This window comes from Melozone crissalis, unplaced genomic scaffold (assembly GCF_028551555.1).
Source record: "Melozone crissalis strain CALT ecotype California unplaced genomic scaffold, PUWL_Pcris_2 ptg000014l_1, whole genome shotgun sequence".
In the NCBI taxonomy this organism is placed as follows: domain Eukaryota; kingdom Metazoa; phylum Chordata; class Aves; order Passeriformes; family Passerellidae; genus Melozone; species Melozone crissalis.
In genome coordinates this window covers 1,116,216-1,143,226 of record NW_026535792.1, presented here as the reverse complement: position 1 = coordinate 1,143,226, position 27,011 = coordinate 1,116,216, and the positions used below count along the sequence as shown (strand labels likewise).

The 27,011-nt window shown below is 53.3% G+C and overlaps 1 protein-coding gene across 2 annotated transcripts; it reads left to right on the top strand.

The window, feature by feature from the left end:
* The first annotated feature begins 4,357 nt into the window (after window positions 1–4,357).
* CORO2B (coronin 2B) lies at window positions 4,358–26,862 on the top strand. 2 transcript variants are annotated; one of them, XM_054272397.1, is made up of 14 exons: window positions 4,358–4,448; window positions 9,855–9,941; window positions 12,314–12,367; window positions 14,923–15,126; window positions 20,540–20,656; window positions 21,575–21,724; window positions 22,353–22,517; window positions 23,034–23,150; window positions 23,360–23,464; window positions 23,849–23,945; window positions 24,267–24,379; window positions 24,842–24,932; window positions 25,019–25,158; window positions 25,641–26,862. In XM_054272397.1, the coding sequence occupies exons 3-14, from the start codon at window positions 12,320–12,322 to the stop codon at window positions 25,770–25,772; spliced, it is 1,479 nt and encodes a 492-aa protein (XP_054128372.1). In that variant the 5' UTR covers window positions 4,358–4,448; window positions 9,855–9,941; window positions 12,314–12,319; the 3' UTR covers window positions 25,773–26,862. The 2 variants fall into 2 exon arrangements, with proteins under 2 accessions (XP_054128372.1, XP_054128373.1); XM_054272398.1 differs by lacking the exons at window positions 4,358–4,448; window positions 12,314–12,367 and having other exon boundaries at window positions 9,932–9,941.
* The last annotated feature ends 149 nt before the right edge of the window (window positions 26,863–27,011 follow it).

The window sequence follows — 27,011 nt, the reverse complement described above, 5'->3', positions numbered from 1 at the left end:
CTCCAGATTCCCCTCCCAGTGAAAAATTGGGATCTTTTCCAGGGATAATGGGAACCAGCTGCTGGCGGCGGAGCAGACAGAGCTGTTTGTTCCCGCTCCCGGCGGAACAAATGGAATCATCTCCCTTTCAAATCCCGGGATCTGCGTTATCCCAGCGCCAGGTATTGTTATTCCAGAGGAGCTTCCATCCAAAGGGACGAGCGCCCGGCCCTGGACTTCTCCATAAATTATCCACTCTGGAATCCAAACATTGGCCTCCGGATAATTGGCGTCTGCGGATATTCCAGGGCTCTCCGGGTGCTGTGTCCGTGGTTTTCCCGTTCATCTGTAATTGTGGGCAGAGCCAGGGACGTGCCGGGATTCGGCCACGCGGCTCCGGAATGTCCCGGGGCCGGAATCCCTGGAAGGGCCATGGCGGCAGCTCCGGGGGTTTTTCCCTAAGGATCAGGTTTTGCCAAGGAGGATCGTCCATCCTTCATTTCAGAGGGAATGGTGGCGCTGAGGAGGAGCTGGAAAAGCTGGAATTGTCCCACCTGTCCCTGGGGGAGGTCGGGATTGTGGGGGTAACAGGAGCTCCATGAAAGGTTGGGATCACGACATTCTATGGAAAAATTGGGATGGCCATGTCCCAGGGAAAGATTAGGATCACCACATCCGATGAAAAGATTGGGATCACCAATCCAATGGAAAGATTGGGATCATGACATCCTATGGAAAGATTTGGATCAGCATTCCAATGGAAAGATTTGGATCAGCAATCCAATGGAAATATTGGGTTCACCAATCCGATGGAAAGATTGGGATCCCCAATCCCGCTTCTCTCTTCCCACATTCCCAGCCAGCCAGGTGGAAATTTTCCCGAGGATTTTTTTGAATAACTCTCATCCAGCCTGGCAGTGCTAGGAAATGAAATTCTGGGATAACCCCAGGGGTGGGATGAGGAAAGATGGAAAATTATTCATGGTGGGCTGTGGATGCTGAGAGGGGGGAAAATTGGGAAATTTTGGGAATGGTTTCATTCCTTATCCCGGCTCACATCCCTGATCCTGAGTTTCTGTGGAATTTCGCTCATCCCAAGGGTGGTCCCGTGTCCCCGCGGTGACCACACCCGTGCTCCCGGTGAGATTCCCATTCCCAGATTTCCGCAGCGATTCCCTCCCGACAGCGCCAGGAGAGGGAGCCCGAGGCGCTCCCGCATCCCGGAATTCTCCGCTCCACGAGGCCGCATCCAGCGGGATCCGCTCTTCCCGTTCCCGCGGCTCGGGAATTCCAGCCGGGATTCTGCTCCAGATCCCTGGGAATGGGGAGCCTGGATCCAGCTCCGCTGGGGCAATTCCCGTTGGCCTTCCCGTGGGAATGCTCCTGGACTGGGGGGGACACATTCCAGAGGGAACAGGCACCAACCCGGATCTCTGATCCTGATGGGAATTCAGAAATCCTTGGTCCTGATGGGAATTCAGGGATCTCTGGTCCTGATGGGAATTCAGGGGTGATCATGGATAATTCAGGGACCTCTAGTTCTAGTCCTGCTGGGAATTTAGGGATGCTGGTGGGAATTCAGGGATTCTGATGGAAAAAGTGGAACCTCCAGTGCTGATGGAGAAACTGCTGCACCTGGAGGAGACCAGGACTCAGCGCCCAGATCCTGCTCAGTGCCAGCAGGAGATCGGAATCCTTGGAATTCTTTCCAGGTGCTGAGCATCTCCCTTTCCTGGGATCCGCAGCAGGATCATGGATGTTCTCCAGGAAAACAAATCCGGCTGGGAGCTGGAATGGGATCCCACCAAACATTCCAAGCCAAACCTGAGGCACAAAATCCCTGGGATGCTTCCCTGCCCTCCCCAGCATTCCCAAAGTCAGGATTTGGGATTGCAGCGCTGTCCTGGTGGAGCCTGAGCTGTTTTCCTGACCACGCCAGAGGAATTCCCTCTGGGAAGGGAACTGTCCCATCCTTGGCAGTGCTGCAAATTCCCAAATTCCCAAATTCCCACCCTATTCCCATCATTCCTGCTCCTCCCACCTCAGATGAAGGGCTCCCCTGGCTTTCCCAGCTTTCCCAACTCCCAGCCCCCTTCCCAACATTTCTGGGCTCCTCCCAAGCTGCATTTGGGATTTGGGAGATGCTGGCATTTCCCCAAATGTGGAAAATCGGGATCCATCCATCCCCAGATTCCCGGGATCCTCCCAGCTCCAGGCACCTTCCCTTCCCATCCTACCTTTCCCAGCTATCCCAGCTCAGCTCCCAGTTTGTTTCCAAGTTTTCCGAGTTTTTCCAAGCAGTTCATTGGGATAATCAATTCCCCCTGTGGGATGAGGCAGCCGGGACACGGAGCTGCTCCAAGGCTTTGGGAAAATTGGGATTCTCCTCCTCCAGCTTTTCCAGGCCTGGGTATTCCCTGTCCTGAGCTCTGCTTCATTCCAAGCATCCTCTCAGATCCTTCGGATCCTGGGAAAACGGAGGATTTTTGGGAAAAGGTCACGGCTGGGTGGGTCGGGATTTAGCGGTGGCTGATGTCATTAATTCCCTGTTAATTGCATTAACCTTTCCCACACTTTGCAGCCCAGCTCACGTGGTTCATCCTTAAAAATATTTGATTTTCAAGGAATATTTGGGATTTTTCCTCCTCTTGTTATCAGATCCGTTGGTTTTTGACAGGGATGCTTGGAATAAAACTCATCTTCCATCGGATTCTTGGTGGAATAATCTCCTTATAAGAGGGAAATCCTTGCTTTTGGGGCCGTGCTTTTCTTCCAGGAGGATTGGGAATGCCTTTGGAATTGGCCTGGATTTGTTTGAAAGAAATAAAATTAAGTGGAGGAAAAAAGAAATTAAAAATAAAATTTAAAAACCCTGAAAAAATTAATCCTGGATAATTCCAGGACTCAGCTGTATCCTGGTTCCATTCCCTGGAAACAAGGACATAATTTTTTTTCCCCCCCTATATATTTATCCCCAGTATTCATCTGTCACTCCTGGGATTTTGAAATATGGGAAAAAATTCCCAGATTTAGGGCCTACAAGGTGACACAGCCAGGGGTGGCAGGGATGCTCTTAAATTCCTTTATTCCTTATTAAATTCCCCCAGATTTCTTGGGAACTGATGCCATTGGGAGTGGGATTTCCTTGGTGGAGAGAGCAGGAGCTGGGATAAAATGCTCCAGGATTTTTTCCCTTTGGGGCCTGGATTTTGGGGTTATTTGGACACACCGATGTCCTAAATTATTCCGAGTGTCACTCCCAGCTGGGCCTGGAAAACGGAGCTGCCAGCCCTGCTGGTGTCACTGTCGACAATGAAAACAGGGTTAAAAAATGTCCTTTTCCATGTGGATGGATCCTTCTGGATGCTGCAGCAGCCTGGAATATCCAGGAATATCGAAATATCCATGGATTCTTTAATTATCCATGGAACATCCATCCCCCTGGATCACTGGAAGCAGCCGAGGCCGGGCCTGGCACGGGATGGGCTCTCAGCTCCTTCCCAGCTGAGCATTCCAGGATTTCCTGGCGCTGTCGGGATGGGAGGGAGCCGGGCCATGTCGCGATAGCGGGGAATCCTCGCCGACACCGACACAGCGCGTTTGTCGCGACCCCTCCCAGCACGGCCGCACCGGGCCGGCCGCGCATCCCGGTTCGCAAAGGGTTAAAACAGAACCGGGCCCGAACCGGGGCTGCCAAAGGGTTGAAACAGAACCGGACCCGAACCGGGGCTGCCAAAGTGTTAAAACGGAACCGGGGCTGGACCGGGGTTCCCAAAGGGTTAAAGCGGAGGCGGCACCGGGGCTGTTGAAGGGTTAAAGCGGTGGCCGAGGAGCGATATCGGGGCTGCCAAAGGGTTAAATCGGAACCGAGTCCGGACCCGAACCGGGGCTCCGAAAGGGTTAAATCGGAACCGGGTCCGGGTCTGGACTCGAACCGAGGCTCCGAAGGGTTAAACGGGAACCGGGGCTCCGAAGGGTTAACGGGGCCCTGCGGAGCGACACCGGGGCTCCCCAAGGGTTAAATAGGAGCCGAGTCCGCAGCCGAACCGGGGCTCCGAAGGGTTACCGGGCCCCGCGGGGGTGGCACCGGGGCTCCGAAAGGTTCAATCGGAGCCGATCCGGACCCGAACCGGGGCTGCTGAAGGGTTATATCCGAACCAGGGCCCCGAAGGGTTCAATCGGCCCCGGGGCCCCGAAGGGTTCAATCCGAACCGGGGCTCGGAAGGGTTAACGCGGCTCGGGCCCCCCCCGGCCGGGCCGGCCGCTCCCCCCGGGGGCGGTGCGGGGCTGACATCACGGCCCCGCCGCGCCGAGCACCGGCCGAGCTGAGCTGCGGGCAGCGCTCGGCAGCGGGCACACCCCACCCTCCTCTCCTCCTCCTCTCCTCCTCCTCCTCTCCTCTGCTCGCTTCTCCTCCTCCGGCCGCTCTCGGTGTCCCCGGCGCTCCCGCTCCGCATGCCCGTGCCGAGGTAAGCGCTGCCCGCGGTGCCCGCAAGGTGCCGGGCCCGGCCCCGCCGCCTCCCCCGCCCGGCCGAGCCTCCGCCGCCCGCCGGGCTCCGAGCGCGGCCGAGCCCCTCCCGCGGCCGCGGCCGCTCGGGTCCCGCAGCTCTGCTGCAGTTTTAACCCTTGGAGGGGGCGGCGGTGCGGGGAGGGCCCCTCCGGGGGACGGGACAGCCGCGGAGCCGCTCCGAGCGGGGCTGGCACCGCGAACCGCGCAGCGTGCGAACCGGGCATCGTCCCCGACACCGAGCATCCCCCGCAAACCGCGCATCCGCCGGGCCGAGCGTCCCCCCTTAAACCGCGCATCCCCCTCCAAATCGAGCATCCCCCAAATCGAGCATCCCCCGGACCGCGCATCGCCCGAACTGCGCATCCCCCGGACGGAGCATCATCCGAACCGAGCACCGAGCATCCCCCCCAAATCGCGCATCCCCACGGCCCGCGGTCCAGCCCTCGCGGGGGTCGCGCATCCCCCGGGCCCCTCCCTAGGCCGCTGCTTCCCGGACCTCTACAGGTGGCTGGAAAGGCGTGGAAAACCTCGGGAATGGCTCCGGGAGCTCGGAGGAGAGGGTGGGGGGGAACAAATCCACCCTGGAGCAGCTCCCGGATTCCTGCGGGGAAGGTTTTGCTTCCTGGGGGTTGATCCCATCTCTTCCCATCCCAGATCCCTGGGAACTGACCCCGCTCTCCCATCCTGATCCCACTCTCCCATCCCGTGGCCTTGGTTTGGCCCTGGAGTGATCCCGAGCCCCTGGATCCTGCTGGATTTGGGATCAGGGAGCAAAGGGACTGATTCCAGAGGAGCCGTGGGATCTGGGATCAGGGAGATCCAAGCCTGGGCCAATTCCAAACTGTGGGATCCTTGGGATTTGGGGTCAGGGAGCTCCAAGGCTGTCCCAGCCCGAGGGTGTGGCACAGCCGTGACTTTGGGAGGTCACCAGACATTCCTGGGAATCAGCCCTGGGAAAGGTCATGGGGTGGGAAGGGTCTGGAATGACCTCAGTGGGCTCTGGGAATGGGATTGATGATCCCATAAAAGCCCTGGGCTGTGACCCGGACTGGGAAAGGCTGGGATATTGGGAATGGCGCTGGGCTGGTGCACTGGGAATGGGAGGCAGCAGGACTGGAGCTGATCCCTCTCCAGATCCTGGATTGGGATGTGGGAATGTCCAAATAACCCCAGAGAGAACAGGGAGAATCCCTCCTTCCCAATTTTTTTTCCTTAGGAAAAAACTTGTGGGATGTCACCAGCGCTGCCTTTGGGGTTGGGTACTCCCAGGTGCCATTCCCAATCCATGGAAAAGTGTGTTCCCAGCAATTCTGGGGAGGGATTGATGAGCAGGCCGGAATTTGGGATATAAATCCATAACTGGCATCAAAGATGCCCAAATTCCCAAATTCCCAGATTTCCGGGGATGCAGCTGGAAGCCAGGCTGGGAATTTGGATCGCTCATTCCCAGGGGCTTTTTTTGGGATGGGAACGGATTTATCCCAGAAAAAGCCCCCAGGGACAGCACCTGCAGCAGGATGGGGAATTTTCTGTTGATTTTCAGGGAATGGATGAGCAAATGGAAAAGTTTTCTGTCTTCTGTCCCAAAAATTCCTCTGTTTGATCCAAGCTTTCCCTATGGATTTTATCTCCTGCAATGTGGATTGATGAAATCCTAAGAAATTCCAGGAGCAGCTTCTTCACCTGGCCCAGCACCGATTCCAGGGCTTTTCCAGGCAAAACTGGGACACAGATCCGGGGAATGTCAGTCCCTGGACATTCCCTGGATGTGGAGAGGGAAAAGGGAAATGGGACAAGGAGCTGTGAGAGGATTTTCCGGGATGGATTTGGCTCTCCGGATTCAGCGTGGGTCCTGGGAAAGCTCCGGTGATCCAAAGCTGCGGGGAGCGGTGGGATGTGGGGATGGGAATTGTTCCCACAGAAAGGCAGGAAAAGGGGGAGCCCCAGGGAATGTCTGGATCTGCATCCTGCCCCAGCTGCCGGCCTTATCCGGGACAGGAATTTGGGATTCTCCTGCAGCAACTCCTCCCACGCCGGGGCCGCTTCCCAGAGGAGCTGCAAACCTTGGATAAGCTTTTCCAAAGTTTGTAAATATTCCCGAGCAATTTGGCCTGGGAGGAAAATCCAGCTGAAATTCGGGAGCAGGGCCCTAAAGCCAGCACCAAGAGCTTTTCCTGGGATTTGGAGGGCTGGGGAAAGGCTTGGAGGGGGCTGGAATATTTCCTGGATCCATCCCAGTCCCGAGCCACCCCCTCCCTTCCCACGGGAAGGAGCAGCCGGAGCTGCAGCTCCTGGGGGAGTTTGGGACCAGGGAATTAAAAATAGGATGGAGCTGGATCCATGGGAATGCTGGGAGAGCCCACGCCTTGCCCAAATTCCCTGGAATCGTGGCATGGATACCATGGAATGGCCACTCCAGCTTTTTTTCCCAGCTTCCAGAAGATCTGTAGGAATCCAGGATAATTCCTCTGTGCTGTGGATTTGGTCTCCATGCCTCAGCAAGGGAAAAGCATCCCAAATTTTGGGAATTGTTATCCCTCAGCCTGGATAACTCTCCCAGGAAGCTGAGGGAAACGGGATTTGAGGGAGAAGGGATGAGAGTCAGGATGGGAACAGAAAGGGCAAGAAAGAGATTCCTTTGCCATGAAAATGGGAATCCTTGGGAATGGCCAGGTGGGAATATCCAGGTGGGAATTCTGGTCAGGGAGGGGCTGGAGAGTTTAACCTTGGATCAGGAGCTCCCAATTCCCACCCATTCCACAGGCTGCTCCCAAGTCCCAAATTAATTAATTACTGGGATCTGGGGGCGTGGTGTTTTTTGGGAAGAGGGATTTGAAACTGTTGGAATTTTTCCCAAAAAACACTGTTGAAAGGAGGGTGGTCCTGGGATGATCCCATGGCAAAATGAGGGAGCCAGGATCCAAAGGAATGAGAAGGAATCCATATCCAAAGGAATGGGAATATCCAAAGGAATGGGAACATCCAAAGGAATGGGAACATCCAAAGGAAATGGAGCCTAACCCAGATTCCAGAGAGGAAATTGCAGCTATTCCCTGTCAGGATTAAATAAATGGTGCCCTACAGAAGTTCTCCATGACTGGGAGGTTGGAACGCCGGGATATTCCCGGTGGGAATTCTCGGTGTCCTCTGCCGCCTTGGAAGGGCAGATGTGGTGGCTGGAACAAATGCTGATCCATGGAAAAGCTGATACTGGATCAATCCGGGGGGAGCTCGATGGAGGGGCTGGGCTGTGCTAGCAGGGAATTGGGATTTGGAGAACATGGATTGGTTTCCCGGGAATACGGGATGAAGGCTTCTCCGGGCGGTTGCTAAAAATGGATTTGATGGAGCAGCCTGTCCTTGAGAATTCCAGATATTCCAAAGGGGCTCCAGGAGAGCTGGAGAGGGATTTGGGATAAGGGATGGCGGGACAGGACACAGGGAATGGATCCCACTGCCAGGGGTAGGGATGGATGGGATATTGGGAAGGAATTCCTGGCTGGAAGGGGCTGGGCTGGAATTCCCAGAAAAGCTGCGGCTGGATCCATGAAAGTGTCCAAGGCCAGGGCTTGGAGCACCCTGGGGTAGTGACAGAGAATCCATGGAATGTGGAAGTGGGACATTTCCTACCTCATTATTCAAAATCCCTTTCCTTTTAATTTCCTTTCCTTTTAATTTCCTTTCCTTTCCTTTCCTTTCCTTTCCTTTCCTTTCCTTTCCTTTCCTTTCCTTTCCTTTCCTTTCCTTCATTCCCAAATTCTCCATAAAACCAGGGAAAAGCCCAGGTGGGGTCACCAAACTTTGGGATTGCTGTAGGTTGGGAATAGGGATAAGGAGCCATTGAAATCTGGGAAAGGAAAATCCCTGCTCCAAGACAAATTCCCCTCATCCAAGGCAACTCCAGCCCTCGGCTTTTTAATGAGTTTTAATTGGGATTCCGTGCAATTAATTGGGATTCAAAGGAATTAATTGGGGTCGTTAGCGGGGCCTGGCGGCATCGCCGGGATCCGTAACTCACACCCGGCCGGGCAGGCTCGTTCCCAACCCCCTTCCCGCTCTTTTCCATGGAATTTTATCAAACCATGAATGGCTCCATTCATCCCGGATTCCTATCTCCCGAGTCATTCCCTAAATCCGGCAGCTGGGGGGGAAAACCATCTCCGGATGGAGGGAGGCAGCTGCTCCGGTGCCCCCCAAATCCAGGGATTCCGGCGCTCCCGGAGCCGTGCCAAGGCCGCTCCCAGAAATCCCGCGCTCCTTTGTTCATGGCAGAGCCGCTGGCACGGGCTCCAGCCACGGATCTCCGGCTGGAATGGGGCTGGGGAAAGCTCCGGGAGCAGAAAGGCCATGCCGGGGAAAGGCTGGAGTGCTCAGGGTGTTGTTGGAGAGCGGAAAAATTGGGATAAAACGGGATAAATTGGAATAAATAAATTGAGAGCCGAGATTGGGGTCTGGCTGTGGGAGATCTGGTTTGATGGGAAATGTGGGAATCCTGGGAATGGTGGCAGCCACATCCCTGTATCCAAATCTTTTCCAACCTCATCTTTTCCAAGCTCATCTAAAATCCAAGGATGTGTGTCCATCCTCCCTATGGATCCAGAATTCGCATGGATGAGCCCCCGGCTCAGTCCTGCTCATTCCAATGGGAAAAGGGACTTTCCCCCCTCTCTGATTTCCCTAAAACCCCCTCAAGTTAGGAAAAATCCTGGAATATTTTTTCCCCTCAAGGAACAGAATTCCACAGAGCTCAGCCCCATCCTGGTGGAATTCCAGCCGGGAATTTTCCCCTCTGGAAGTGGTGGCTTCTCCCAGCAACTCCTGCTGCGCAAATCCCAACAAATTATGCAAAATAATGATGGGAAAATTATGGAAAACATCCTCCTGCGCCAAAAGCTTGGGAAGAGCCGTGCACCAGCAAAATTCCCTGTGGTGCATCCTGGGAAGCTGCAGGGATGTTTGGGATAGGGCAGTGCCAGGAGCAGGGATCGTTTGGATTTGGGAATGGGAATGACCTGAAAGGCTGAGCCGCATTCTGGGAATCTTTTCAAGGAAAGTTTGGATGGGGCTTGGAGCAATCTGGGATAGGGGAAGTGTCCCTGCCCATGGAATGGGATGGGGTTTGGGGTCATTCCCATCCATTCTAGAATTCCAGGATTCCATGTTTTCCAGGGATGCTGCTTGGCAAAGCCTGACCCATGGCGATGCCGGATCCCTGTGGATCCCAACCCTTGGAATGCCACCAGGGACTGGAGTTAATCCCAAAATCCTCCAGATCATTATCCCTGTTCCCCAGTTTTGGCAGCACTGCGGTTTGGGATTGATCCCGGATGGAAGTTGGGATCCAAAGGGTTTCCTTCTTTTCCAGGCTCCTGGAGCAACCCTGATTCCCTGAGCTCCGCGTCCATCCCGGGCGATCCGGAGGCGCCCGAGCAGCCCGGGCCGAGCAGGGCAGGTGAGGATTCCAAGGGACCTGGAGAGGGATGGGAACATTCCCGGGATTCAGCGGGAATCTCCCATCCTATCCCATCCCATCCCATCCCATCCCATCCCATCCCATCCCATCCCAAATTTCTCCACTGGAAGCTGGGAATGGGCTTCTATGGGTTTTTATCCATAGGATTGCAGCATCTTCCATGGATTTCCTCCCAGCACTTGACCCCTGATCCCAAAAAATCTCTGAGGATCAAATCCGTGGAATGTTTGGTCTTTGTGGGAATGAGAATGAAGGAAATTAATCAAGGAAATGATGCAAAATGGATGGAAAAATTGGCCAGGGATGAGAATTCCATGCAAGCTCATCCAGAGGGATCCTGGTGGGATCATCCCAGCTTCTGGAAAAGAGAGTCTCGGGTGAAGAGCAGGGAGCCCTGATTCCCAAAAAATCCAAGGAAAACCTGGGAGAAAGGGGGATTTGAGGCACGTCCCGGGGCAGGGGAGGGACATCGCGGCCGCTGCTCCCAGAATAACGAGGAGAACAAGGGAAACAAGGGAAAAAGGAAAACAAGGCTCCCTTGCCTTTCTCCGGAGGGTTCCGCTCATGCCGGGAGCCGGAGCACAAGGAAAGGCTTGTCCAGGATTCCCGAGGGCTGGCAAGGGGGGTCGGTGCCATCCCGTGACCTTCAGCCTCCTCTGGAGCTTCCCGGGAAACGGGAATGTGCAGCCTGGAACACTGACTGGATCCTGCTTGTTCTCCTTCTTCTTTCATTGGTGGATTTGGCCGTTCCTCGATTTCTGCTGGAAAAGTCTGGGAGAAACTTCCCAAAAAATCCTTTGGGGATTTTGGGTTTGGAGCCACCCCAGGGGTGCTCATTCCAGGGAATATTTGGAATTTTTTACGTGGAAAGGGAGAGTTGTCAGAGCTGTTTCCCAGAGCTTTGGAAAAATCCCAGGAAAAAGAAATTTCCCAGGATAAATAAATTTCCTTGTCCTATGCAAAGCTGGGGCTTGGAAAGGGATTTTTTCCAGGCTATCCCAATGTTTCTGCTCCCAGTGGATTTTTTCCAGCAGATTTTTGATCCTCTCCCACCTGGCACCTCCCTAAGGAGTTTTTTCCCTGTGGGGTCCCTTTTCCCTGACAATTCCATCCCTTTAATTCCCACTTTAAAGTGGCTTTCCCCCCTTTTTCCCATTAAAAAGCTGACTTTGGGAAAGGTTGGATTGATGGGATCTTCCCACCGGAGCCTTTTCTTGGGATAGATCCAAACTGCTGGATCCTGGCTGGAAAATCCTGTTGGAGCCAAGGATTTGTGATGGGATGTGAAATAATTCTGATGGATGAATCCCTGGCTCATGCTCATTCCAATGGGAAAAGTGACTTTTCCCCCTCTCCAACTTCCCAAAAAGTCGGGAAAAACCCTGGGATATTTTTTCCCCTCAAGAAAATGGAATTCCAAGGAGCTGGAGGAGGGAAAATTCCCGAGGGTGGTGCCCCAGGGCAGCTCCGGGGGCTGGGAATGTTTTGTTCTCCGTCCAGAGCTTCCTGAGGTGGGAAGGACTCGGAAAACAGAGTGGGAAGCAAACTGGGCTTGCTTCCGGAATTTTTGCTGGAGGGGGAATTTTGGGATTGTTCTCGGCACGTGAGGCTGGGAAAGTTTGGTTTTCCTCCTCCAGAAGTTTTCCCAGATGGAAAGTGATCCAAACTCGGCTTCCTGAGGGTGCCAGGGATGGTTTTTGCGCCTTTCCAAGAATTCCATGAGACCCATTGGAAACTTGGGAAGCAGCTCCAGGATCCAGGAGGGATGAGGATTCCTGAGAATAGCTCAGCTCTGTCCAGCCTCACTTGGAGCGTTTTCCCAATGTTTGGGAAGAGGAGAGGCCATTCTCAGGATTTCTAGGCAGTCGAAATCCTTGAAAAGTCGAATTCCGTGTAAATCCCAGGCTGGAAAAACCTCAGCTGGGAGATTCCCAGCTGGAATTGTCCCACCTCCCCCATTCCATGGATTCTGTCGCTGCCCCAGGCTGCTCCAAGCCCCATCCAGCCTCACCTTCAACATTCCAAGGATCCAGGGGCAACCCTGGCTTCTCTGGGAATTCCAACCTGGCCCCTCCCTACTTTCCTAGAGAAGAATTCCTTCCCAAATCCCATAATCCCACTTTTTTGAACCATAAATCCATGATTTTAATGGAATTCCTTTGTCCTCTAGAAGGACTTTGGCTGCCACGTGGAATTCTCCAGAAGTGGGAGGAGGAAACAGGATTGGAACCACCCAAAATTCCCTGCTGGGGGTCGGATCCCGGCCCTCCGGAGCAGCAGGAAGGGTTGGGGTGTTTTCCCTGGAATTCCCGGGAAATGAATGGAATTTTTTCCTTTCCCTCTCTGCACAGAGCTCCATGAGGGACCTGCACAAGTCTGAGGTGCTGGGGAGCAAGCGCGGCCTGGTGAGTGTCCCGAGCCGGGAATTCCCACCTGGCTGCGACAAAATCCATGGAAAACTCATCCCGAGCCTGCCCAGAGCCCCCCAGGGGCCGGCTCTGTTCCAGAGATCCCTCGGAACAAAGGGAATTCATGGCATTCCCACCCAACATCCTGAATTTCTTTGGGGTTTCCCTCTTGGGATGGAGCATCGATCCTGTGGTGAGGTGGGACTGGGAATTCCAAACCCAGAGCCAGGCTGGATTGGGAATTCCAAACCCATGGCGAGGTCAGATCGGGAATTCTGGCCCCGCAGTGAGGTTGGATCGGGAATTCCAGCCAGCTCCTGCTCCTGAGTTTTCCCCTCCCATCCTGGATTGGGATGGGGAGGTGGCTTTGGAGGGGCTCTCCCAGTCTGTTTTGAGGTTTTCCAGCCTGGATTTTAATCCCAAAAAATTCAAGGATATCAACCCCAAAATATCCCCCGGCTCCAGCTGGGCGGGATCTGGGATCACCCCAAATCCATTCCCAAACAGACCAAATCCTTTGGGATTTAATCCCTGAGGCTCCCACATCCCTCGGTCCCGATGCTCCCAGGTGCAGATTCTGTGTGGAATTCACCAGAAATTTGGGATCACGGGTCTATCCCAGGAATCCCCCCAGGAATGTGGCACAGCAGTGAGTCCAGAGAGGATTTTTCCCTAAAAAAATCCAAATTTTAACTTTTCCCCCCCATTTTCTGCACGAAGGAATTGAGGGATGTCCATGGGGTGGGATTGGGCAGCTCCAGCTCCTTCCTGGTGATTCCAGATCCTTGGTTTTCCTCTGGAAAAGTGGCTTCTGTTTGTGCCCAGCCTTAATGAGCCATTGATGCTGGAAATGTCAAACTCCAGCATTCCTGACCTTTCCCATGGAAAAAACTTCCAGGGATGCGCTGGATCCGGAGGGAGAGAGGGAAAACAACCCCACACCCGAGGCCGGGATCAGCTTGGATTTGGGATTTCTACAAAATCCCCAAATTCCTACAAAAGTCAGCCTTGATTTTATCCAGAAAATCCCAGACACGGATTTTTTGTCACAACCTCTGTGCCAGAACAGAGGCAGGAAAATCAGGAATAACGGGATTTGGGAAAGGCTCCGTCTCCTGAATCCCCTTCCTGAAAACCTCAGAGCTTTTTGCACTGGATTTCCTTTTCCCAGTGATTTTTCCAAGAAAATCCCTCCCTTTTTCCCCCCCTGCTACTCAACCAAATCCGTTGGAAGAACGAGGGAAAATCTCTTTATTTCCATTAAAAACCCTCAGGGCATGGGAAGTGCCATGATGACAACACAAAAGGGCAGGGGCACAATTCCAAGGGAAAAAAAAAGGCTGGAAGGGAGGAATTTTTCCTCCCAAAAATTCCAGGTGAAGGCAGGGATGAATTTCTCCGTGAGCTCGGACGCTCGGGGCGGATTACCGGGAGCTATTTTTAGGATATCCAGGTTTTTTCAGGATTAGGGCCGGGGCTCTGCCCTGTTGTTGTGGCCACAGCTCCTTTCCCGATTTTTCCCTCGCTCCCGCTGTTTCCAAGACTCCCGAGGGATGAAAGGATCCTTTGAAAACCAAACACATGGAGACAAGAGCTGCTCCTGCTGCCGCTCCAGGAAAGGCCGGAGCTGCCAGAAAAGCGGGAAAACGTCCAAGCACGGCTGGGGGGTTGTTCCTGGGTTCTTTTCCCTGTTTTCCAGGCATTGCTATTCCCAAGGAATGAGGGCAGAGCTGGGGATTCACTCCTGGGTCCTTTTCCACCAGGATCAGATGCTGGATGTTTCGGATCCATCCAGAGCTTCCAGGATCAGCTCGTGGATCCTTGGGATCCTCGCTGGATCCTGGGCTGCTCCATTGCAGGAAAACCTGCGGAAAACACGGAATATTCCCAACGCTCACTCCATCCCCCTCCCGCCCCAATTCCCGCTCTCCCGCCATCCATTTCCAACCCATCACATTCCAAGCTGGAATTCCTTTGTCATGTGCACCCAGGCATGTCCTGGATGAGCATTCCCACTCCAAAGGGGAGCAGCTGGAATTCTGTGGCTTTCTGAGCCTTTGGGAGCCTCTCCAGCAATGGTGCTGTAGGTTTTTTGAGAATGTTCATGTTGGAATGGGTCCATCCCAATGCTTCCATGTCTGTGGTAAAAACAGGAGAGCAACCAGGAATGCTTTTATGGGAATGGGTTTTTTTGGGGATGCTGAGCTTTCTTTTTGAGCCTTTTGGGAGCCATTCCAACACCGGGAGAAGGCTTTCAATTTTTTGGGAATGCTCATGTTGGCATGGGCCCATCCCAATACTTCCATGTCCATGGTAAAAATAGGAGAGCAACCAGGAATGGTGTTTTGGGAATGGTTGTTTTGGGAATGCTGAGCGTTCTTTTTGAGCCAGTTAGGAATTATTCCTTCTCCAGGGGATGCTTTCAATTTTTCGGGAATGCTCATGTTGGAATGGGTCCATCCCAATGCTTTCATGTCCATGGTAAAAATACAAGAACAACCGGGGAACATGGAGTTTTTTTTGGGAATGCCGATCCCTGCGTTTCCCCACAGGGGATGTCATGGCGGCCGCAGTACCGCAGCTCCAAGTTCCGGAATGTTTACGGGAAGGCAGCGAGCCGGGAGCACTGCTTCGACGGAATTCCCATCACCAAGAACGTCCACGACAACCATTTCTGCGCCGTCAACGCGCGATTCCTGGCCATCGTCACCGAGAGTGCCGGCGGCGGCTCCTTCCTCGTCATCCCGCTGGAGCAGGTGAGATTCCCAACAGGAATTCCCAAAAAAGTGTCCAAATCTCCTTTTCCTGGGGTTTCCTCATCATCCCGCTGGAGCAGGTGAGATTTCCAATGGGAATTCCCCAAAAAGTGTCCAAATCTCCTTTTCCTGGCGTTTCCTCATTATCCTCCTGGAGCAGGTGAAATTCCCAACAGGAATTCCCAAAAAAGTGTCCAAATCTCCTTTTACTGGCGTTTCCCTGTCATCCTGCTGGAGCAGGTGAGATTCCCCAACAGGAATTCCTACATGGAGCCATCCCAAAATGTCCAAATCTTTTCCTGGTTTGGATTCCCAAAGTGTCCCAATTCCTACTGCTTTTGCTGGGGTTTCCTCATCATCCTGCTGGAGCAGGTGAGATTCCCGATGGGAATTCCCAAAAAAGGAATCAGGTCCTTGGAATCTCATTCCACTGCTCCTTCCTTTTCTTTGGGTTTTCCAGGGAATGTCTGGAGGCACGCCAGGGGTTTAAGATTGGATTTTTGGGAAGAATTCCTCATCCAAAGGGTGGTTGGGCACTAGAACAGCGCCTTTCCATGGGAAAAGCAGGAATTTTGAGAGGGATTTATCCCTCTCATCCCTGATCCAGGCGGGATCTTTCCCCTCCTCCTTTTTCCATCTCCATCCCAGATTCCCCTCACTTTTCCCAGGAATTCCCCTGGGATCTGCCCATCTCAAGTTGAAATTCCCATCAATCCAGCAGCTGCTCCAGCCGATCCCGTGGGATCCACAGCTCCCAGGAAAAGAGGCAGCAGCGACTTTGAGCCTGGAATTTACCTCAGATAGAGAAAGGGGAATGTTTTGACGGGAAGAGAATCCGTTAAAGTAAGATCAAAGGAATTTTTCCAGGGAGGGAGGCCCTGGCACAATTCCCAGGAAAGTTGTTGCTTCCCTATCCCTGGGATGTTCAAGGCCAAGTTGGAGCAACCTGGGACATTGGAATGGGATAAAATCCTTTCCCACACAACCCATTCCTGGATTCTGGGATTCTTGGATTGCTCCCAATATTCGGGAACTCACCTGGGCTATTCCTGTATTCCGAGCGGGAATCCACATCCCATCCCTGGGCACCTGCAGCTCTGGGATGCTCCCAACCTCATTCCTAGGAGGAAATTTGCCATGGCTGAGCTTCATTCCCAAATTCCCAGATCCCAAATTCCAGCTGGGAAGGGAAGCTGGGAGAAGGAGGAGCTGTCCCTGGTTTTCTTCCCCTCCATCCCATCATTCCTTCACCCCTTTCCCTGTGCAGCACTCCCGCCTCTCCTGAATTCCTCGTTCATTCCGGAGGCAGCTCCAGATGGAAGGAATTCTAATCAGGATTTAATTGCAGAGCACAGCTTGAGCCTCATTAATATTCCCAGAAAAAAAACCCGGGAGCTTTGTCTGAGCACCCGGAGCGCTCCAGCTCCGGCCTCATCCCGGCTCCTTCCTCACCAATCCCAGCAGGAATCACCATCCACAGCCCCTCAATCCCAAATCCTGAGGAGCAGCCCCACATTCCCAGCAAATCCCACTTTTTTCCTGGCAAAATCCCGGTGGGATAAAAGCAGGGATGGCGTTCCAAAGGGGTCCTCAGAAATCCTGGGATATCCAGCTGGTCAATCCCACCTGGAGCAGCCCTGGATGCTGGAGGAGTTAATAAATTCCTGATTTTTTTTTTTTTTTTTATCTGGAGCCTGATTAGCTCATTAACGAGAAACTCACTTTCCTTGGAAATCAGCAGCTCCCTAATTAATTGTGATCCATAATTAGAAGCTAATGAAGGTAACCCGGATACCGCGGAGCCGCTCCGTGGATTTGCTGCCGTATTTTTGGATCTTTTCCCTGGATTTTGCCCTCAGCAAAGCTCCCGGAATCTGGGCCGGGCCATCTGCTCATCCCAAATCCACACCCCGGGGTTTTCATGGAGCGATCCAAGGGATGTGTGGGTTGGGAAGAGGGAGCTTTGCTCCTCCCTCCTCCCAGATTCCGGAGCCTCGGGATTGGGAATGAGCCTGTCCCCAGCACCAGGATAAAAATACCCCAAGGGAGTGGGCGAAGGATCAGGAGGAGCAGGATTGGCTCCCTAGGAACGGGAGAATCCCGGAATCCTGGAATGGTTTGGGTTGGAAAGGACCTTAAAACTCATCCCATTCCACGAACAGGACAGGGCTGGATTTGGGATGGGAAAAAGGCTGGGTTTGGGATAGGACAGGTACAATTCCCACTATCCCAGGATGCTCCAAGCCCTCTCCAACCTGGCCTTGAGGATTTGGTCCTGGAAACCCCTTGGAAAATATTCCTTTCTTGTGAGTCAGGGAACAAAATCCTTGGATGCTGCAATTCCATCAGGAAGCAGCTCAGTGCCATCGCATCCCATCCTTCTGGAGCTCATCCCGTTCTCCTGGATTCCAGGCTGGGAATGCTGGGGATGTTCCCCGGGAGAAGGGAAGGATCCAGGGCCCTTGGCACGGCCTAAAGGAGCTCTGGGAAAGCTGGAGAGGGATTTGGGATAACGACTTTGTTGGGATCCCCACGGATCCCTTTGCAGGGATTCACTTCCATGGAAACAGAGGGATTTTTGTTCCCGCCAGGAATGAGGAGCTGTTTTCCAGAGGCAGCCAATGTTCTCTCCTGACGGGAGTGGCAGCGGGAAGGGGCAGCCTCTGTTTATCCGGAGGAAGCTGAAATCCAAACTCCTGCTCCCGTCACTGCCGGGACTGTGGGAACGGCTGCATTTGGGACGGGGGAAAGGCTGGAATTGGGATAGGATAGAGTATGGAATTCGCAAACCTCCCCGAGTTCCCTTCTGTGTTTCCTTGGGATTTTCCATCCAGGAATGGGATCCAGAGGTGCTGCCGGATGGGTGCTGCACCCATCCCTGAGGTTTTCCATGTGGGATTGAAGGATGGAGTGGAACAAAGGGATTTTTCCACGTTTGTGGAGCTTTCCATGGAATATGAGGGTTCGGAAGTGCTCCTGGTTTTCGTTTTCTAAGGGAAAGGCAGGTTTGGGAAATTTCTGATATTGAAATAATTTATCCAAGATTTCCTGTTGGATGGATTTCCGGGAAAAGTGGAATTCAGCCATTGCCAGGGTGAAGCTGTGCTGCTCCAAGGATGGGAATTGAGGATTTTTCCCACCCCTTGGATTTGGTGCTCATGGATCTGAAGGAAAATTCATCCCGGATTTCTATCAGGGAGCAAAATTCCATCCCTCCCATCCCAGGGATGGCTCTGAGTCCGCTGGAATCCCCGGGATTCTCCACACAGATTCCTCAATCCCATTCCTTGATTCTGGAATCCAGAGGGTTTCCATCCCCTCTCCCTGCTGCTATTCCGGCCATTCCCAGGGAAAGAATTCCCTCTCCTCCCGCAATCCCCAAAATTCACAGTTTTTCCAAATAATTTTCCCTTTATCCAACATAAACCAAAGGATTTTCCCTTTTCCAAGCGCTTCAGCAAAGGGAGGGGCGGGAGCTGCTGGAAGATTTCCTCTTTTCAGCCTTTTCCGTGGAAAACCTCGGAGCTGCCGGAGCCAGGAGAGCTCCAGGCTGTCCCTGCAGGGCCGGAATCTGGGTCACCGAGCTTCCCTCAGCCGGGGATCAGGGATCCAGGGATTAGGATTCACCTTGGATTAACTCAGGCTGCCGGCAAGGTCCCACTGAAAAACGGGATAAAGCAGCCAGAATCCTGGATTTTTTAGGGATTTTTCCCTTTTATTGCCTTTATTTTTCCTTTGCCTTTTCCAGCTGCCCTGGGAATGGCACATTCCTTGTCCTTTTCTCAGTGTGTGCAAACAATTTGAACCAAAATTCCGGATTTCTTGGGAAGAAATGAACCCTAATAACGGAACTCAGTGTTGTCCTCTTAACATCGTGATAAATTTTGGGAAAATCCATCAAATCTTATGGTAAAAAGACATTAACTTGGCTGATTCCTCAGAATAAAAGAGGTGGAATTTCAATTTGTGCTGTTAAAAATTACATCCACCTGGAATTCCACGGTTTCTGCAGGAATTTCTGCTGCGGCCGGGGTGTGAATAAAGTTCTGGCAATGCAAATCAGAAATTCGGGAAAAGCAGGATAAGCTGATCCTTTGGATAAGTGATGGGGGCTGGAATATTTCATGTAACAAAGATAAAACAGGGAATTGCATCCCAGGAATTCACTGGGAGGCAGAACTAAGGAATCACTGACATCCCCCCCGTTTCCTTTTCCTTCTCTGTCTCATCTTTGAGAATTTTTCCTTCCCAAATTCCTCCCTGCAGCTCGAGGGAGGAAATGAATCCCAAGAAACCTTGGGAGCGACAGCTCTGGAGCCGTTCCTGGCCCTGCTCTGACTTCCTGGAGCTGCCGAGGGCAGAATTCCCAGCACGTTCCTTTGTTCCCAATAAACGGAGCCGGGAGCTCGGCACGGGAAAAGTCGGGAAGGAAAATCCATGAAATATTCAGCGGCTGTGCCGAGCTGACCCAGTTATTCCGCACGCTCCGAGCGCCGCTCCGGCACGGAGCCAGAACGGAGCAGGGAAGGACACCGGGGTGGCATCCGGACACGGAGCTTCCTTGGGAATGGAAAAGGTTCCCATCCCGGTGGGAATCTTCCCAGGAGGCTCCATAAAAGCTTTGGAAATTCCGCATGGAAAGATCCCAGCCTGTGGGATTGGGGATTAGCGGGAGTTGTGTGATCCCAGAATGTGGGGTTTGTTCCACGGAGGAGAACCTTGGAAAATGGCGGTTCTGAAGTTTGGGAAGGAAATCCAAAATTTGGGAGGGAAATTCCAAATGCGCCAACTTCAGGCCGGGTTAGATGAGCTTGGAGTAATGTGGGATAGGGAAAGGGATCCTGGGCGATGGCAGAGATTGGCAATGGATCTCCTGGAAGATCTTCCCACCCAAACTGTTCTGGGATTCTGGGATCTACACAGGATCCAGTGGCTGAGCCGATTTGGAGCCTCTGGAATCTTTTCCAGTTCTTTTGCCCATGGATTTGGATCCTGAAAGGAGAGGTTTGGATATTGGGAAGACTTCCTCACAGAGAGGGTTTTCCAGCCCTGTCCCCATTCCCAGAGGGACTGAAAATCCCTGTGGATGTGGCCCTTGGGGACATGGATCAGTGCTGGGAATGGTTAGACTCCATGATCTTGGAGTGCTTTTCTAACCCCAATATTCCATGATTCCATGAATTCATGCTGAGCTCCAAGCTGTCCTTTCCCTGCTCCATGGAGTCTGGAGAAACCCCTTCCATCCATGGGTCAGCTGGGAATACTGGGAATATTGGATAAACCCAGTCCCTGGCTTGGCCCATCCCAGACTGAACTGCATTCCCCTTTTGCAACAATTTCCCATCCCTGGAAACACAATTTTCTCCCGAAATTTGATGGTTTTCCCGATGTTTTCCTTGCTTTTCCACTCCAGACTGGCCGGATCGAGCCGAACTATCCCAAAGTTTGCGGTCACCAGGGAAATGTGCTGGACATCAAGTGGAACCCCTTCATTGAGAACATCATCGCCTCCTGCTCCGAGGACACGTCGGTGAGCCGGAATTCCGGGATGCAATTCCCAGATCCATCCATCCTCCCCGTCCCATTGGTTCCCTGTTTTGATATTTCCATGGCATTTGTTTTGGGAATGCTGAGGGACAGGAGATCAATCCCAAATTGTGCCCAGCCTGGCTCCTGGGCCAGAATTCCCTCCTGTTCTTTATTTTCTGGACACAAATCCAGAGGATCCAGAGGGTAATTCCCATGAGGAGCAGCTGAGGGAGCCGGGAATACTCAGCCTGGAGAAAAATGGGATCTGGAGGGAATTCCAGGCTCTCCACAAGTCCCTGACAGGAGGGGGCAGCTGGGAGAGGTCCCAGGGAAGGTTCAGGTTGGAAACCCCCATGGAGACAATGGAAAAGAGGAGCTAAATCCTGGGATAATCCCTGGTGGTTTTTAGAGCAACTAACCTGGAAAATCTGGGAGTCTTTATCCCAAAGGATCCCAAAATGTGGAGTCTGTAGGGTCAGGTTTGGGGTCTCAGGACAAGGAAGGGCTGGGAATCTGGGAATTCAGGATGAGGATTCCAATGTCCTGCCTGGATAACGCCATCTGCCCTGGCTGGATTTTTCCCAAGGGATCCCAAGGATTCCTTATTTGTCCTTGAGGGACAATCAGAAGCAGGGCTGATCCTGGAATTCTCGAAAGCTTTGTTTTTGGGAATTGAGCTTTGTTTTTGGGAATTGCAGGATTTTGAATGTTTTTGGGAAGGAGCTTTCAAGGCCAGGAGTTGGGATGGTCCAAACCCCATTCTGGGTGTGGGTCCACCCTGGCTGTATTTTTCCCAAGGGGTCCCAAGGATTCCTTATTTATCCTTGAGGGACAATCAGCAGCAGGGCTGATCCTGGAATTCCTGGGCAAGGCAGGAATTCCAGGGGCGGGAGTCGGGACGCTCCAAACCCCGTTCCAGGTGCGGATCTGGGAGATTCCAGAGGGAGGACTGAAGAGGAACATGACGGAGGCGGTGCTGGAGCTGTACGGACACAGCCGCCGCGTGGGGCTCGTGGAGTGGCACCCCACCACCAACAACATCCTCTTCAGCGCCGGCTACGACTACAAGGTCAGCCTTCCTGGGAATGCCATTCCAAAGGGCTTTCCCGGATCCTGGCACCGCTGGGAGTCGCCTGTGGATGGCCAGAGTGGGATTGTGGAATGCTGGAATGGTTTGGGTTGGAGGGAGCTTAAAGCTCATCTCCTTCCATGCTTTCCATAGGGCAGGAAGGAGCAGCTTCCATAGACCAGGGAGACATTCCATGGATCAAGGAGACATTCCATGGACCAGGAACAGCTTCCAAAACCCAGAAACAGCTTCCGTAGACCAGGAACAACTTCCATATATCAGGGAGAGCTTCCATAGACCAGGGAGACATTCCAGAGACCAGGAGCAGCTTCCATAGGCCAGGGCGACATTCCATGGATCAGGTAGACATTCTGTAGATCAAGAAGACATTCCATGGATCAGGAACAGCTTTCACAGGTCAGGGAGAGCTTCCATAGACTGGGGAGATATTCCATGGATCGGAGAGATATTCCATGGATGAGGGAGACATTCCATGAATCAGGGAGAGCTTCCATAGACCAGGAACAGCTTTCATAGGCAAGGGAGATGTTCCATGGACCAGGAGCAGCTTCCACAGAGCAGGAAGAGCTCCCACCATCCCGGGTTGCTCCAGAGGCTGTTCCCGCAGGTGCTGATCTGGAACCTGGACATCGGCGAGCCGGTGAAGATGATCGACTGCCACACGGACGTGATCCTCTGCATGTCCTTCAACACCGACGGCAGCCTCCTGGCCACCACCTGCAAGGACAAGAAGCTGCGCGTGGTGGAGCCGCGCTCCGGGAGGGTCCTGCAGGTGGGATGGGTGCTTGGAGTGAGATTTTTAGGGAAGAGTCCTATGGAATGTCGTGAAAATACCTGTCAAGTGCCATAGGTGCTCCCCACGGGAGGTTTTCGGTGTGGTGGAATCCGGTTGCCAGCCTGGTTGTGGAGATGGTGGGAAGGGCTTGGGCTCATCCCAAGCAGAGGAGTTGGAGGCTCTGATTCCGTTGTTAATTAAGGATTTATGGAAAACGGTGGGAGTAAAAGGGAAGGTGCAGGGGAAGGTCCAGAGTTGGAGACTTTGATTCCATTGTTAATTAAGGATTTGTGGAAAACTGTGGGAGTAAAGGGAAAGGTGCTGGAGGTTTGGAGGAGGGTGATGGGTTCTCCCTGATCCTCGGGAAAATGGGAATTTTGTCTTGCCCTGGGGCAGGTGCTGAAGGACAGAGCTGGAATTTCCCCAGGATGAGGCAGGGGGAGCAGGGAAAGGGCTTTCCTGGGATGAGAGCTGGATCCAAGGGGAATTCCAGAGCTCATTCCTGTCTTGCAGGAGGCCAGCTGCAAGAACCACCGCGTCAACCGCGTGGTTTTCCTGGGAAGCACCAAACGGCTTCTGACCACGGGAGTGTCCCGCTGGAACACCCGGCAGATCGCCCTCTGGGACCAGGTGGGTGCTGGGATCCCTCTCTGTTCCTGCTGAAATTGCTGCTCCATCCCTGCCAGGATCCTGCTCCATTCCTACTGGAATTCCTGCTCCAACCCCACCAGGATCCCTCTCCATTCCTGCCCAGATCCCTGCTCCATCCCTGCTGGAATTCTTTCTCCATGCCACCACCATCAGGACATGGCTAACACCGGAATTTTCCTGTTTTCCAGGAAGATTTATCCATGCCTTTGATCGAGGAGGAGATTGATGGGCTCTCGGGGCTCCTCTTCCCGTTCTACGACGCTGACACTCACATGCTGTACCTGGCTGGGAAGGTAGGGATGCACAGAGCATCCGGATGTGCCATTCCCAGAAAAATCCTCCAGCATTGCCCAGGGGATTTGGGCTGGAATTTGGATCCTGGAATGGTTTGTATGGAAAGGGAGCTTCAATCTCATCCAGTCCCATGGATGTCCCTGCCATGGGACACACTCGATCATCCCAGGCTGCTCCAAGTTCTGTTCAACCCAGGATATTCCAGGGATCCAGAGGCAGCCACAGCTTCTCTGGGAATTCCAGCCCAGCCCCATCCCACCCTCCCAGGGAACAATTCCTCCCCAATATCCCATCCATTCCTGCCTTCTAAATGCTCCTAATCCTGATTTTTTCCACCTTCTCATTTCCAAATCCATTCCCATCCCTCTTCCCTGCTGCTCCAGGGTGACGGCAACATCCGGTACTACGAGATCGGCTCGGAAAAGCCCTACCTGAGTTATCTCATGGAATTCCGCTCGCCAGCTCCGCAGAAAGGACTGGGTAAGGGTGGAGGTGCTGCTGCTCCGCTTCCCAGAGCACGGAAAAGGTGGATGGGGAAGGTGCTGGATTGAATGGCACAAGGAAAAGGGTTTGGATTGGGCTTGGGTTGGATTGGATTGGTTTGGAATGGGTTATGATTGGGTTTAGATTGGAATGGGTTTGGGTTGGGTTTGGGTTGGGTTTGGAATGGGTTTGGGTTAGTTTTGGGATTGGGATTTTCCATGCTGGAATTGCGTGGATGGGTGATCCCGGTGTCTCTCCGGTTTGGGATTTTCCATGCTGGGAATTTCACGGATGGCTGATCCCCGGTGCTCTCCGCAGGGGTGATGCCGAAGCACGGCCTGGACGTCTCTGCCTGCGAAGTTTTCCGTTTCTACAAACTCATCACCCTCAAGGGGCTCATCGAGCCCATCTCCATGATCGTCCCGAGGCGGGTGAGTCCTGGAATGTGGGAATGAGCGGGATCCGGAATGTCCAGGTGGCTCCAGAGCCATGGACATGCCCCACTTTGGCCAATCCCATGCATGGCTCTGTTCCCACCATCCCTGGACCTCTCTATCCTTACTCATCCCATGGAATTTCAACCACAATTTAATGGGAGCGATTTTAGGGAATGTTTCGCCAAGGGGTTGGTCTCACTTGAGTTTTGGGAATTTTGGGGAAAATATCTCATGGATTGGGGTTTTCTGGGAAGCAAATCCAGCTGCTGGCCAGGGCTGGGTGGAGGACACTGTCCCAGGTTCTTTGCTCCAGCCAGCACTTCCCAAATTTCCTCCCTGTGCCCAAAGATTCCCAGCTATCCGGGTGTTTATTCCTTCTGTGTGGGAGGGAATTTTTCCTCAATTCCCAGGGAGCAGATTCCCAGATCCATTGCTCTTCTCTTCCTATTTTCCCAGTCGGAGACGTACCAGGAGGACATTTATCCCATGACTCCAGGGACAGAGCCAGCCCTGACCCCGGATGAGTGGCTCAGTGGGGTCAACAGAGGTAAACCCACCAGGGGGGTATCCCAAAAATATCTGGGATGTGGGAAAAGACCACCACATCCTGCTGATCCACCAGCTCTCCCACAGATCCCATCCTGGTGTCGCTGAAGGAGGGATACAAGAGGAATTCCAAGATCGTCTTCAAGGCGCCGGTGAGGGAGAAGAAAAGCGTGGTGGTCAATGGGATCGACCTCCTGGAGAACGTCCCGCCCCGCACGGAGAACGAGGTGGGGCAGCCCTGGAGTGGGAATGGGATCTGGGGATGAACCTGGAAAGGCACCGGGCTGCCGGTCTCCATCCCAACAGAGGCAGGAGCGTGGGATCCGTCCAGGGATGGGAGCCCGGGATCCAAGCCCAACGCCATGACCCTTTCCCATGGTGGGAATGTGGGATCCATTCCATAAGCCTTTCCCATGGTGGGAATGGGGATCCATTCCATAAGCCTTTCCCATGGTGGACACCTTTTCCAGGGACACCATCCACTATCCCAGGCTGCTCCAATTTGGCTTTGTGCACTTCCAGGGCAGCCACAGTTTCTCCGGGAAGTCTTTCCCAAAATCCCATCAAAATCTCCCATCCTTCAGTTCAAATCCATTCCTTGTCCCCATAACCAGCCAAGTTATGGCCCAGCATGGATCTGGCAAAATCCTGGGATGAGCTGATGTGATCCCACCAGCTCCATCCCTTCATCTCCATCCTTGTTTTCCAGCTGCTCCGGATGTTCTTCCGGCAGCAGGACGAGATCCGGCGGCTGAAGGACGAGCTCTCGCAGAAGGACATTCGGATCCGACAGCTGCAGCTGGAATTAAAGAACTTCCGGAACAGCCCCAAGAACAATTGACTCCAGGGATGTTTTCTAAAGAAATTCCTTTATTTCTACTCCTGAATTCCTTGGATCCACTCACCCAGAACACAATTCCGGAGTCCGCGGCTGCCGAGAGCCTGGAACCACGTCCTGCGTGTCTTGTCCGGCACTAATCCCGCTCTAACCTGATTCCTGGGAAAGCCTGGAGGCTCCCACTAAGTCGGAGCCATGTCCTGTCAGTTGGGATGAGCCAGCCCGGGGCAGATTCCCGGGAAAGCGCGACGCTTCCTTGCTATTAATTTTTTTTCCTATGCAAAAATGTGACAGTGGGAGCGGAACTGGAAAAGGGGCGGGAAGTGGGAAGGGCTTGATCGTCAAAGGGAGTTTCCGTGTGGGAATCCGGGATCCTTCCCGTGCTGGGAAACTGGGATCATTCCCATGGGAGCAGGACAGGATCCTTGCTGTGGTGGGAAACTGGGATCATTTCCACAGTGGGAAATTTCCACATGGGATCTTTCTCATGATCCTTTCCTATGCTGGGTGCCCAAGACTCTTCCCACGGTGGGATCCCGGGATCTTTGCTGGGTTGGGAAACTGGGATCATTCCCATGGTGGGAGCCTAGGATCCTTCCCATGGGAGCAGGATGGGATCCTTCCTGTAGTGGGAACTTGGTATTCTTCCTGCAGCTGGAGCCTGGGATCTGTCCCAGGATCCTTTCCCATGGTGGGGAACTGGGATCCTTCCCATGGTGAAAATTTGGGATCCTTCCTGTGGTGGGATCCTGGGATATTCCTGGGGGTGCTGCCCCACGGATGGAGCCCAAGGGACAGATCCTGAGGATGGATCCCGAGGGATGCACCTGGAGCTCGCCAGGCTCAGCACTTTGGACAATCCCAGGATTGATGGGATTTGCCTGGAGCACAGGGAATGACACCAAATCCCGTTGGTTTTTCCTGGAGATCCCAATTCCCACTCAATCCGAGCTGCTGAAGTTCCCGGCGTTCCCAGCGCGGGTCTGTCCCGTCCGTGTCCCGCGTTCCCTGCTGCGTTCCATGTGCTGTCGTTCCTGATTATTTATGCTCCCACGGGATAGTGATGGAATAAAATCTTTTCAGAATACCAGAACCGCGTTCCCGCCTTTCCTTCTCCATCCAGGGGCTGGGGGGGATCCCAAGGAAAATTCTTGGATGCGCTCCCCCAGACCAGGGAGTGGGGAGAAGCCAAAGATGGATCCTGGAATCCAGAATGAATCCAGCATTCCCAGCTCATCCCAA